The sequence below is a fragment of the Lutra lutra genome, chromosome 17 (assembly GCF_902655055.1).
Source record: "Lutra lutra chromosome 17, mLutLut1.2, whole genome shotgun sequence".
NCBI classification, from domain to species: Eukaryota; Metazoa; Chordata; class Mammalia; order Carnivora; family Mustelidae; genus Lutra; species Lutra lutra.
The window spans coordinates 4,809,961-4,824,426 of NC_062294.1; the positions used below are offsets into that span (position 1 = coordinate 4,809,961).

Consider the following 14,466-nt stretch of genomic DNA (forward strand, 5'->3'; position numbering starts at 1 on the left):
AATGGATATTGAGTCTGTAACTGAAATAGATTTTAGTTTGGAAAGACATGAATATACTAAAGTCAATTCTGGATTATTGTGTCTGATCACACTTAGGAAAATGGGCCCCTACAGAACTCTGGAGCTGTGGGCTACTTCCTTTCCTTCTTGCTTATAAGTTTACGGCACAAGGTGAGACTGTCTCCACTCCAGTGATTCTTTTTATACATTATTTATTAACATTCTCCCTCTCTCCCTCCCTCCCCTCTCTCTCTTTCTCCTTGACTGGTAAAGAAGCACCTTTGGGCATTGCTACAGTCAAGGTAGATTCCTTGACTCACCTCCGGGGAGGAAGTTAGCTCCAGGCCTCTTGGCTCTCAGTGAAGCACCGTAAAGCTGATAGACCTCAGGACGGCTCGTGACTTCTGTGTCACTGTGGGGCCTTGACTTCCTTCATGGGCAGCAGCATTTCCAGCCACAGCAAGACCGACCTGGGATCTGCTGTCTGCCTTCAGTGGGGTCCCTTATCTCGAAAACCAGCGGGTTGGACAAGATTCTTTCACAAGTCCCCGCGACCACATGACACCTTGAGTTTTTGATAGCCTCTGTCCTAGCTGTCAAACATTTCTAATTTATCCCCTCATTCACCTCTTATTTCGTCACACTCTACATGCCAGGCTGGGCGTTCTCTGCTGGAACAGAGAATGAAAGAGACCAGTGTCCCTTCTTGAGGAGTTTACATTCTCCTTTGGGTAGAACGACAATAAGTGAGTCAGTAATCTAACTAGATGGCACATTAGAATACCAATGTCACATGTTACGTGTTAGAATAAAACATTTACATATAGGACATGCACCTACTAGAATAGAGTGCATCATGGAATATTACACAACAGTGCATAACAGTACACATGTAATGCTGTATGTAATATGGAATAGAATAATATTTAATAGTGTATGAGCAGCTGAGACACAGCAGATGGTAGCTTTCTGCTGCATGAATAATAAACTCAGCTCTAATTAAACATTTGATATCATCGCTGTGCTTGTCCCTACAGGCAATGTTGGAAAGGATGTGCTCCCCAACACTACAGCACTGCGATGGTATTAGGGAGATACTGTACGTGTACATGATCACACAGTGACGTGATAATCATGTGCTGGGGGATGCCTAGTGTGTGTAGGAACAAGAAGGATGAAGCGACAACCTTCCTGGGGATTTATAATGTGGGCGTCGCAGGGTAACACGGACTTTTCCTGATACAAGAGAAGAAAAAGGCATTCTAGGGAGAAGGGAACAGAATGCACGATGGCACTGAGACAGGCCAAAGCCTGGCATTTCGGGGGAATAAACAGGGCTTTGGTATAGCCTGAGATGACAGTAGGCTGTGACCAGGTAGATGATATTTAGAACCAACCACATACAAGACCCAATGATCTTACTTCTAACACGGTTCAGTACAAAATATTTTCCAGGTGCAGTGGGGGCTTGGACATCGCATTCTCCAACGTGCGCCATTTTGGTTGCCTTTGGCTTTCTGTTACTGAGCAGGTAGTTCTCATTCTGCAAGCTGCCTATGGAGATGGAGTAATCTTATATTCTTACAGCTAAAAAAAAAAAAAATGTTTGATAGCTTTGTGGTTGTTGCTCTTAGTGTGAGATGTTGTATTTGATAGAAGCAGATGGATGAAGTCTTCAGAGGCCAATGGGCTGGGGAGTGGCCCAGTGGTGAGCCTCTGCCAGCTGTAGTCAAAAATTGCTTTTATTGCCACTGAGTTGCTACTGACCCTCAGAGCATAACCAGAGGGTTAGCAGAAGTACGGACTTTGCATAAAGGTTCACACAGGGATGGTGGGGATCAACACATCATGAATATAATTATAAAAGAGTGATTAATGCAATAAATCACCTGGCTGTCTGGTCTACCTTTACAAGCGACTTGAAGAACCAGCCACGGGGCAGATTACATTTTTTTGCTTAAAAAAAAAAAAATCCAGATGTTTTGATATCACACGCACAGTTTCTAATTGGCATAAGCATTTTCCACAACGCAAGATTTCTCACCCTGCTGTCTGCGAACAATTAAACTCAGGAAAGCACACACCACTCTCTTCCTTTGCTGGAAGAATTCTGTTTGGATGATGGCTTCTATTTATAGACCATGCTTGTATTTGTACAAATGTTTCCCTTCACTCTCTTCTACTCAAGAAATCCAGCTGCAGACCTGCTGTTTCAAGAACTTCTGAAATTTGAACCCTAGGAGATTTAGCTGATGATTTCATGTTTTTCTATGACCTTGGTGCAGGAGAAGAAAGCAATGAACTCACCCTTTCCTGTGGTATTTTCAATGTGGGTATTGGCTGTTTTGCAGCTCATCCCTTGTTAATTACGTGATGGCAAGTTGGGAACGCAATTTGCAGTAGATGGCTCCTGGAGTCCTTGGGCAAGGTGTTGGCCCACACAAAGATGGACCAGGAACTGATGTAACCAGAAGTCGTGTTCCTGTTTGTGTAGTTGGAAATTGTTGAAATCTGTGCATTGAAATTACTCTGTTCTCTTTTCTCCAAATAGTCTATTTCTTTATGGATTGGGAATCCCCCCATCACTGCACAAAGCATGGCACAAAAATGCCAAGAGTGTATGTTTGGTTTCATTTAAAGCTTCAGACACTTAGAAAACTGTCAGATAGGTGATTTCATAGTACCATGGAAACAAGTCTCCTATATTTCACCATGACAGCTATAAAAAGCTTCATGGGAAGAGGGAGGATGGACTATTTGGAATAAGATTTAATCATCTTTAAAGATTTATCTGGTTGTTAAAATGTCTTGGACTCCACCTTCTAGAAAAGTTACTTGAGTCAGATAATTGAAATGGGTTTGATCTCGTAAGCAATAGGTGATTGGCTTTCTGGATTAATCTCTATTGAGCAAGCAGAATGTGTAATTACATGGTCAATGTTTAGACATAGTCATGCCTGAATTTAAGGGGCTCTCCTAGGGGAAGTAAAAGTTGAGCTAGGAGAGTTTTATCCAAAGCACTCAACCATACCGCATGGAACCCTGGCAGACGGGACAAATCTGTTCACTTTAAATAGACTTTTGGTAGAAGAAGGCACAGAAAGGGATTTCCTACCCACCAAACAACCCAAAACAAATGAAGATTCGAGAGTAAAAGAATCTCCAGGTATTCATGTCCGTTCAAGACCGAGGGGCTCCGAAAGGGAAGCTTGCCACAGATTATGCAGCTCAACTTTCTTGAAGTTAGAGTGACCTTGGTTATCAATATCAAGGAGGAGACGCAAGCATTTTTTAAACTTTTCACTGACATGAGTTGATTTTGAAGCCAATAGTAAGAGAGGGTGTGGGCACTGAGAAACTATTTCATGATAGTTCTTTAATCCATATTTTTAACAAAGATATGAGGCTTTTTGTGCTACACTGAATTCCACGTTCACATCTATTGCTTTTCCTTGATGGTCCAGATTAAAAAGCAGAAAAAAATTAAAAGTTTTCTTTGTTTATGGTAATTGGGGAAAACGTCTCCTAGACTGGCCCTCAAATTTGGAATAATTGAGAATATGTATTTAACACAAAAACTCCCACCTATACGGGAGCACTGGAGAACTACCAAGGCAGCCAGAATGTGAGAGTCAAGGATCGTGCAGAGAGGGAAGCCTATGAGGCCAATATCTTTTTTTTTTTTAAGGTCTTATTTATTTATTTGACAGAGATCACAAGTAGGCAGAGAGACAGGCAGAGAGAGAGGAGGAAGCAGGCACCCTGCCGAGCAGAGAGCCCAATGCAGGGCTTGATCCCAGGACCCTGGGATCATGACCCAAGCCAAAGGCAGAGGCTTTAACCCACTGAGCCACCCAGGCACCCCATTGAGGCCAATATGGGATTTTACCCTTACAGTACTTTCTAAGTTGTAATGGCACAGGGACAAGAGGCTAAGGATCTGAGCAGGAAGCACGAGCTAAGTGGCCAGGAAGCCAAGCAGAGCTTTCAGCAATCTCATGGAGCTGAGCAGACAACTGAAATTCAGGGTCTCTCAGGTAGAAGAGCCCTTGTAAACATACTAGACTTTCAGTGAGGGCCCCAGAAACTCTGCGCCTGAGGACTAAGGAACACCAGGAAGTAGATTAGCCCCCAGATGAGACTGAAACTCAACCATAAACCAACTCAATTCTAGACTTATTTAAAGTCATCTTTTTCTATGCTTATTAGTTTCAGGAAGTAAAAGTAAATCCTTTCTTGAGGAAAAGAACATCAGCCAGAGTCCCAAATACCCTTTAAAAAAATTTCACATGTGTTATTCATAATTGCATTTAAAAAAAGTTATAGGCAGGCCAAGGGACTATAACACATCACCAGAAAAGAAGTGAAAAATACTGAAAATAGAAATAGACTTAGAAGTGATCTAGATACTGGAGTTATCAGACATTGAATTTAAAGTATCTCTGAGTAAAATATTTTAAAAAATAGATAAAATGGAAAATTGCAGTAGAGAATTTTAATATATAAAATAAGTTCATGGGAATTATATTTAAAGTACAAAAGGTGGAATTAAGAGCTTGATAGATGGGTATAATAGACAAACATAGCAGAAGAGAGAACTGGTGAACTGGGAAACAAGTCAACAGAAGAATAGACAGTCTGTCTCTAATTATATATTATTATATCATATATGTAGTTATATATAAATATTAGAATTGGCAGACTTAAACTCACGTATATCGTCTTGGCATTACATGTGAGTGGACAAAATAATCCAAGTAAAAAGACTAGGATTATCAGAACTGATAAATAAAAACCCATATATACTCTGCCTATAAGAAAGGCACTTTAACGTAAGGTTACAGAAAACTTGAGACAAGAAAGAATGGAAAAAAATGAAGCATGATGACACTAACCTTAAGAAAGTTATTCTAATACCAGATGAGGTAAGTGTTGAAGCAAACAGCATTTCCAGAGGTAGAGAGTAAGTTTTGCAATAATAAAAGATCAAAACATCATAAAGATATAATAATTTTAAATTTGTAAGCAGTTAATAACAACAGCTTCAAGTATAAAAAAAATTAGATACAAGTAACAGGAGAAATAGAGATATCTATAATCATAGATACCATATCTATCCTTTCAGTAACTGATAGCATAAAAAGATTAACAAACAAAATATAGAGGATTTGAACAAAAATGTTAAATAACTGTAGATTTCACATTACTTTTACATGCACTTGGGCCATTTATCAAAACAGATCATATTCTGGTTGGAAAACAAGTCTCAATAAATAGCAATGAGCTATAACCATATCAGTATGGTCTCCAGCCACGGTGGAACTAAACTAGATATTAATAGATCCTAAGTACATGGAATCAAGCAACACACATTTAAGCAGTGGCGAGTGAGAGGGATTTTAAGAAGTTCCTGAGCGGCAGATCAGGTTCTACTGATCTGGGTGTCGCGTTTGACTTATGAGTCATAAAATCACTCAATATTTGCGTACTTTCTTATGTAAAAGTTACATGTTTACTTAAAGAAAGGCCATAAAACTTGAGTTAGGCATATTAATTATAATTTAGAAAGACATTTTGGAATGATTTGGAATGATTTGATAAAATAAGTAAGCAATCATAATCTCTTAATTTGGAACAATACTATAGGTCAATATTCCTTTTCTTTCTGACTATTAGGGAATTGAGAGAAAATTCAGATAAAAGTTTAGTGGATTCTACATGAAGGTTCATGGCAGCATTATGCACAACAGCCACAAAACCGGAAACAGCCCAGATATACACCAATGGATGAGTGGATAAACAAAATGTTGTAAATCCGTAGAACAGAGTATCATTCAGCCATAAAAAGGAACGAAATTCTGATATGTGCTACAAGGTGGAGGAAGCTTGAACACACAGTGAAAGAAGCAAATTACAAAAGGCCACATACTGCATGACTCCACTTATAGGAAATGTCCAGTATAAGCAAGTCCATAGAAATACAAGGAAGATTAGTAGTTGTTACGGGTTTTGGGAAAATGGGGATGGGGAGTGACTGTTAATGGGCATGGCATTTCTTTGGAGTGATGGAATGTTCTGGAATTAGCAGTGATGGGTGCACAACTTCGTGAGTCTACGAAAAGCCAACGATTTTACATTTTAAAAGGGTGAACTTTATGGTATGTGAATTATATCTTAAAAAAGTTATTAAAAATACTTAATGGAATGTGAAGCAGAGTGGGAAAGTTAAGGAATGCAATAAATAGCTGTTATCCTGACGTCCTTCTGCATCAGATCATTCATTATGAGGAAAAAGCGAATTTCTAACACAAGAAGTAAAATAGCTCCTTGATTGCCTGATAAACCAATAAATGAATAGGAGTGAATCATGATGAACACATTGGTAAAGATTTAAATATCTCGTGATTTAACCTGCCATGTCAACATCACCAAAAGTAATATAAAACTCTTAATATGCCTCAAAACAAGGGCAGAGGTGACCCCCACGGGTGACATGGTTAACAAGGGTCATCAACTTACACAAAGCATTTGAAGTTGTACAACTACATATTTATGTACATTGTATACAATTTGTGTGTGTGTGTGTGTGTGTGTGTGTGTGGATACACACTTGAATGAGAAACATGACATTTTCTCAAATTTAACACTTCTCTAAGTTTACATGAGTTTTCCAATGATGAAATATGTTGTGAAGGTGAAAAAACATGTTTCTAAAATCTCAATCATACAGAGCAAGTTTCTATCAACCCTACCAGGGGAAAGACTAGACTTTTTGTTGTCTTTCTATAGAACCGAAATTACATAGTTACTACATAAGGATGAGACCACGGAGTATGCCTTCAAATGTGTAAGATAAAGGGTTAATTAGGCAGTTAACTAATAAAATATTTTTATTATAACAGCTCATAGTTCACAGAAAAATAAGACTCCCAAGGCATCAAGGTTTTTGGAGATCCTGGCTCTTTGGGTTTGGAAACTGACCCTCCACACCCACGTGGGAACACAATTCGAGCATCTTCCCATGGCTCAGTTTCAGCTTGCCGGCCTCCTGTTCATGAACTTTACCTTCCCCCCCTCTATGAAAATCACAGTGTTTACTGATCTCTCATCTGCCAGCTGGAGGATTGGACCTTTTAAGTTATATGCCATTTTTATTACAGATGTTGTAATGTCATAGCTCAAACCTAGCAACATTTACCTTAGAATTCATCAAATTGCCAAAAAAAAAAAAAAAAAACCCAAACCCATAAAAAACCAAACCCAAGTTATTAAGTTTAAATCACCAATAGTCATACTAAGGTAAAATCTGAAAATTAACTGATTGGAAAAATGAAGAAAAACTCAATGTCTGAAACGAACGTTTAGTAGAATCTTTGTGTAAGGAAACTCAAAGCAGACTCTCCACAGGGAGATAAGAGCTTCCAACCCAAATACTCATACAAGTCAATGACAAAAATCGAATTCATGTATCAGTCTTAAGTATGACCTTGGTTCACCTTATCTGGTGACATATTTTTAATGTTAAGATGACCTTCTGGAAGCATTCAGCAAATACTGAATTACTGAGTGCCTACTGGGACTGGGACTGAGAACAAGAGAGATGTGGCTTTGCCTCTCAGCAAGCTTATAGTCCCTGGAAACAATCACAACGGAACACACAGACGAGCCGACTTTGTGCTAAGAACTTACTTTTAAAAATAACCTTTAAAATATCTCCTTCCTCAGGAGCAACCCTTATATTGTCCAGGGTGCCACCTGGACATGCCAACTCAAGATGAAATTATGTCTCAGGCTCCCTTACAGATAAGGGAGACTAAGGAGATGAAAGCAGAGTTCGTGTGGGTTTCTGGGGGAAGCTCTTCAAACGGCATTTACTTATGTGCTAGGTCCTTCTTTGCCCTTCTCATTTCCTGTTTCTTTTTTCCTGTGATGTAGCATGATGGCTGGTGCTGCAGTGACCCTGTTGTACTATGAGGCAACCTTGGAGAAGATAGAGAAGCAAGATAAGAGCAATCAGGGACACTGGAGATGTCACGGTGTCAGCACATTGGCCTGGGACTGTCTACCTACACACTCTCGTGTGAAAGAAACCATACTTCTACCTACTTTAACAAAGTGTTATTTCCAGTCGCTCTTATCTGTGGTCACACATAACTTCTCTTTCAAACAGATAACAAAATCAATATCTCTGCAGATCGAAGATCACATCAGAAAGAATTAAACCAACAAAACAACTATATTTCCTATGAACTTCCTCAGAAATATTTTACTATAGCTAGAAACCTGTATATGACAACATCTTGGGTGATTTTTTCTGGACATCCTCAAATGCAAATGACTACCACTTCCATTCTGGAATGATTAAACCTCAACTTCCATCTGTAAACATTATTTCAGCTTCAAGATCACAAGCAGCACGTTTCCTCTCTGCTCGTTGTATATCCTATTGGCCTGCCTCTTCCACAGCCCAGTGGTCACCCACTGGGCTGAGCTCTCCTCAGGACTTCTCTTTCCCCCCTTAGCAGGTTTCTCTTGGCCTGTTTTGCTTTTGTTCACAGTAATGCATTTTACTGATTCGGCCACCTCTCCTCCATAATTCCTTTTCCCCTGGAACTCTAGGGTCTGAACCATTGATTTCAAATGACCAGGTTCGTAGATCACATTAGGGGAAAGCAGCAGCCTTTCAACATGGGAAGAGATGCCCCTTTGGATTAAGAATGTTGGCTGACCTTTTACATTTTAGAAACTTTACCACCATTTTGCTTACCGCCACTATCTAGGTCACCACCATCTTCCTCGTCACTGCTTTCATCCCAACCTTGCCCCCACCCCCACCTTCCTTAGGACCACTGTTCTCTTGACCAACACCCTAGAGAAGAGTAGGTGACCAGCACTATCTAAATGCTTTCCATCACCGGCTCATTTTACCTTCACAAGAACCTAACGAGCTAGGCTTTACTGTCAGCCCCATCAACAGGTGAAGAGACTATGACAGATGGTTAACATGCTCATATCCATGGTAGGACCCGAATCCAGTTCTGGTTCCAGAGCCCATCTCTTCCCCTCCGTGTCCTACTACCCCTGGCAATTCTGGCTTCCAAAATGTAGGAATCCCTTTTCAACAACAAAGAAATCAGCCTTTCAGGAATTTGTTAGAAAATCTAACTGTGAACTTCATTTATCCAACATTGGACAAAGACTACTTTGGGACACCCGATACCCAAGAAGGACAGTTTCGTGGACTTGCTAGTTCCTGTTCCTCTCACTTGATTTCTTACATTTCTGTAGGAGTTGAGACATCACTTTTGCCCTGTGGGAATGTCAAGCTCGTTGTCCAATGTCCATTTGAAAAGAAGTTCTGTGCTTTTGCTGATATCCACACATGAATATATTTTCCATGACGCTACTCAGTGTCTCTTACCCTTAAGATCTGAGTTAAAATTTTCCTTGCAGTCAGTGGTATTAACAACAACACCACAAATCTCTCCCTCACAGTATTTAGTTCATGACGAGGCACATGCTTCTTGTTTCCTGAGCCACAGGAGCTAAAATCAGGGCTGTACTGAACTAATTAGTCTCACATACCTGGTAACATTGCTAGGTCTCCTTATTTTAGATTGGGGTTATGTAATTTTTATTTTCATTACAATGTCTATATTGAATATGAAAACAAGCCTTTAGTACTTTTTTGGGGGAATAGCTTTGGATACAGAAATTCTGCAGGTAAACCAGCATCCCCAGCGAATGTCCCATGGGACACCAGCTCAGTGAGACAAGATGAGGTGGCCGGGGAAAAATTATTCCTGGGGCCAAGTAAGTCTGAAAAACCCTACAGACTATCCACGTACCTCTTAGAGAAGTAAAGCATTTTAAACGTACCCGGGAGTGTTGCGGTAAAAGAAATCTTTCCTCTCTTCAACCCCTTGTCACCCGTATCTAGCTGACCCTGAAGTCTTCCCCTGCCCCGCAATGATGTAACTCACAGAACTAGTTCTTTGGAATACCAGTTTGCGCGACTCGGGAACAGTGGGCATTCTGTTTTAGCTGTCATAGGAACACGCCATGGGAAGCAAGAGAATGAAGCCCTATTAGCTATTTTGGTTTCTGCCACGTGGAGGTGGGAATCCAGAGTGCCCACGACCCCCCACCCCTGGGAGAGGGGGAGATTTCCACCCTGAATGCGTCATGCACGCAGGGCTGCTGGGGAGGAAAGGGCACTGGGGAGCCAGAGCGCCCTCCTTTCCTGAGCCACCTGGAGTAGCCCTGGGACGAGAGAGAGAGAGAGAGAGAGGGGAGAGAGAGAGAGAGAGAGAGATGTGGAGCAACTGCAAATCCCAGACATGCGCCTTTTAGGAAGCATAACATTGCCGTTAGCTGCATGGCTCCCTGGGGGCTGGGTTCCCATCCCAGTTCCGTCACTGACTCTGCCCGTGACCTTGGAGCACTTATCTAGATTCTCTGAGCTGAAAGTAAGCTCCCTTATGGGTAACGAGTGATTACTGAAACCCATTTCCCATGGTCAAATGAGGCAAAGAATCTCAGGGGAGAGCCCCGTTGGGGCTGATGGATGACCAGCAAAGTCCCAGCCAACGCCAAAGGCTATCTTTACCCATCCTATGCTCTTGGTCAGTAAGAGGGGTATCAGATCTTTGGCCCAGGCCCTGACACCCCAGAGAAAACACGGCGTTGGTGTATTTCCATCAGACGCATGGTGCAAATAACTTCCTGGTTTGGACACAAATTCAGCAAGGGAATGGAATTTTGTGTACCTAGCCCGGCCCCAAACATTGCTCTGTTGCAATAAATGGGGCCCAGCAACCATGATCCATAATCATAAAAGCCCAAGAGCCAAGAATAAATAATAGCTCTTCCAGACAAGCTAACTTGGTGATAATTTATAAGCTTCTGGGCCACCTTGTTATTGCCCAGAAAATCTGCTTTACCTTCTCGCTGCTGTTCCGTCTAGCCTCTCAATCTGTACTCGCTGGGAAAAAAATACTTATTGTTATGCTAAAATCACAATGGGCCTCACATAACTCAGTGCTAAATAACACCGATAAAACTAGGAAAATGGCACTTTGGCATTAAAAGTTATTTTCTTATGGACTTTAACAAGATTCAGTGCTTTTGTTCTCACAGCGCTCTTTCCGGCTTTATGTACACACAAAAGACACCAACGTGAAAAAGTACGAAAGAGCAAAACGACGCCCCCTCTCCCACGGGAAGGGTTTTGTTGGCAAACCGGCATCCGGCAAGGGCTGTAGTGCACGGGATTGATAGCGCTCGGCGACCATGGCCGTGAGCAGCTGGGGTGGTGGGTGGCGGGCAGTGGACGTTTACCTCTTTCTTGGTGAATTTTGGTGAGTGGTCATTTTTGTCATCGATCATGATTGTCGCCGTGGCTGTGCCTGTTAACCCAACATCCAGTCCTGCCATGTCTTGAGCCTCGATGATCAATTCATACTTGGGATTTTCCAGAGTCTATAAAGCAAAAACATGACAGACAAGAGGGCATTTAGGTTTGGGCTGCCACCTGGGGTTCGGGGGTCGCGGGGGCTACACCACCCCCTCCCCCATCGGGGCAGGCATCCCACACCCACAGAGCCTGCACCTGTTCTGCATGACTCTGCCTCTGGCATCTTTCCAACATGAGACTGTCACGATTCATACAGTCGTGGGGACGGAATCTGTTTCCTGTCCTTGTTTAAAGGGGCACTCGGTACATTCCAGACTGTCGCATTTCCGGGCTTTGGGGAGAAAATGCATGTCTGACGTTTACACCCATTTATGTCATTTCACAGTGACCTCATGAAATGGCTCTACAACGGAGGTCAAGTGTGATGATGAGACAGGGACAAAGATGGCAGCTCTGGGAACCCACCTTTACTGAACAACCGGCTAACCAGGCACGGGGTACTAGATTTTGTACTTAATCTTTCCAATAAGTGTGTTAAGGCATATATATGGTTCTCATTTTACAGGTGAAAAAAATTCCAACTGAGGTTTGGAGTCGCTTGTACCGCATTTCTTGTGTGTCATTTGTAGGCATTTGTTTCTCATGTTAGGTTAATTTTGGAAGATGCACTTTAATCCATGAATACTTTCACGGCTATTTTTCTTCTGTGTTTAAACACTCAAAACAACTACCCGAGGGGTTCTGACCCCAAGACTCATACGTAACAACCCCCGCCTTTACACTGTCTTCTGGAACAGATTGGCTTGTCTTGGCCAACAGCCCCTCATTCTTCTTCTGGTAAAGCAGCACCCCACTTTTCCTTTGGGGACCTACCCATCACCTATCCTTTGCCCATGGGGTTTGTCTTGGACTGCCATTCCCTGACTGCCACCCTGCCAATTTCTGGGACGAGCCCTGATGAGAAGAAGCAAGTAAGTGTCTGCCATTCCAGGGGGACGGTGATGCGTCCAGGCTCGGGACCTGTGTTTGACATTCGAGAGAAGGAAGGTCTGTGTCCCCATGGTATGAGCCTGCAAGATGTGGCGTGGGGGCTAGACGAGCTGTCTCAGGACCACAGCTGGGCTTGGGTGGGGGGGAAGCCCCATCTGAGAATGAAGCCCATCTTCTGACAGAAGGAGACTTGAACTCTGGAGCAGAAGAGACGTTTCCCAGCAGTTGTACTGGATCACTTTATCATGCCATGCCCGAAGCCAGTCTTGCCCGTGGACTGTTTAGCTAATTACGGCATTAATTTTCCTTATTTGCTTAAACCATTTTGGAGTGTTTTCTTAATCACTCAGAGAGTTCAAGTTGAATCGCCTTCAATAACAAACATAAAAGGTCCTACCAGTTGCAAATCGTCTTGCTCGTATGACAGCTTCAAAAGCTGTTGCTTATACCAACCAACAGTTAAGAAATACCACGGGGAGCAAAAAACAAAAACACAGCGGGGATCTAGAATTTCCTTCTAAAATCAAGAGTTTACGTGGTAAATTTTAACAGCTCAATGGTAGCTGTCCCCAAAACTTTCCAGCATTTTTAAAGAGTGTTTGGCTCCCCAGGGCACCTTTAATTGGTTGTTTCTTCACTAAGAGCTTCTGAACTACTAACTTAAGGAGTAGGAGTTCTGTTGTAGTATGGTTTGGGAGGCTCTAAACTCTCAGATTTGAGAAAAGGAGTGGGTTGCTGAGAACAAGCCTTGGACAGGATTATTCACAATGTTTCCTACTCCCCAGCTTCATTATAGTTGACATATAACACCGGGTAAATTTTAGGTGTACATACACTGATGGGATACACATATGGATTGTGAAATGAGCTCCACTGGGATGGAAAGCCACAATTCTCTAACTGTTGAGTGTAAACAGAGTTCAACACCAAATCTCGTTCTAGGTGACTCTGATCGTACCCGGTTCAGTTCCATCTACTCTCAAGCTCAAGTTGGAAAATGATCAGCTTAATTCGAGTCCACAAGCTGGGTGGGATTTACTATTTGCCATAAATTCTGCAGCTGGACCATATGAAACCAGTCAATCGGGCCCATTTTCAAAATCTTCCCAGAGTGTCTCTGGACATAAAACCACTAGCCAGGTCTAATTTCTAGTATAACATTTTTACTTTTCTAATAAAACATTACATGGTTTTGGAAGCATTGAATCATAAAAATAAGAAATTATATGAGTTTTTCTGATAGTGAAGAGATCAGGGCAAACTCAACGGCCACTTTCCCCATGTAATGTCATTGGCCAATATCATTTCCTGACATCACTTTAAGGCTTGCAGAAAATATAATGCTATGCATACTTTATAATTTACTTCATCATCTTATGAGGACTTTTGGTTATTTCCAGTCTCCAAACATTTTTGACAACTGCAAATCACAATGCAATGAACATCTTTATTCAAGAAGCTTTTGATATACTTTGACTCTTTATTTTTTGAATGCTGGATTCCAAGCAGTAAGTAAAAGAGTATAAACATTTTTAAGGCTCTTTACAGTTGACCCTTGAACAATGTGGGGGCTAGAGGTGCCCAACCCCATGCTATTGAAAATCCATGTATAACTTGACTTCCCAAAAAAGCTAAGCCTACTGTTGACAGGAGGCCTTACCGGTAACATAATTAATTAACACATATTTTATATGTTATATATATTACACAACATATTCTCCCAATAAAGTAAGCTAGACAAAAGAAAATGTTAAGAAAACCATAGGGAAGCAAAAATACATATTTAGTGCTGTGTTGTATTTACTGAAAGAAATCCATGTATAATCCATACGGAGGAAACCGCCATTGTTCACGGTCATTTCTATTCCTATCTCAGTACCGCTTACCTAGAAGACCTGACCAATTTCCCTGTCAGTCCTGCTAGAACATTTAGTATATGATCCTGGGCATGGTTTCTCCCTAAAGAACAGGTGATCTTGCCCCGTGACACAAACTGGGGGCCGAGCATGGTTGTGGGATCGCTATCTAACAAGGCTGTGAATTCCTCCCAGCAGCACCTT

General features: G+C 41.7%; 1 protein-coding gene across 5 annotated transcripts in view; it reads right to left on the reverse strand.

Moving 5' to 3' along the window:
* The window catches only part of CDH13 (cadherin 13), a 980,849-nt gene that overhangs the window by 117,357 nt on the left and 849,026 nt on the right, over positions 1–14,466 (reverse strand). For all 5 annotated transcript variants that reach the window (XM_047710889.1, XM_047710891.1, XM_047710890.1 and 2 more), the window contains one exon: positions 11,341–11,481. In XM_047710889.1, coding sequence (XP_047566845.1) covers positions 11,341–11,481 — 141 coding nt within the window. The remainder of the gene's footprint in view (positions 1–11,340; positions 11,482–14,466) is intronic.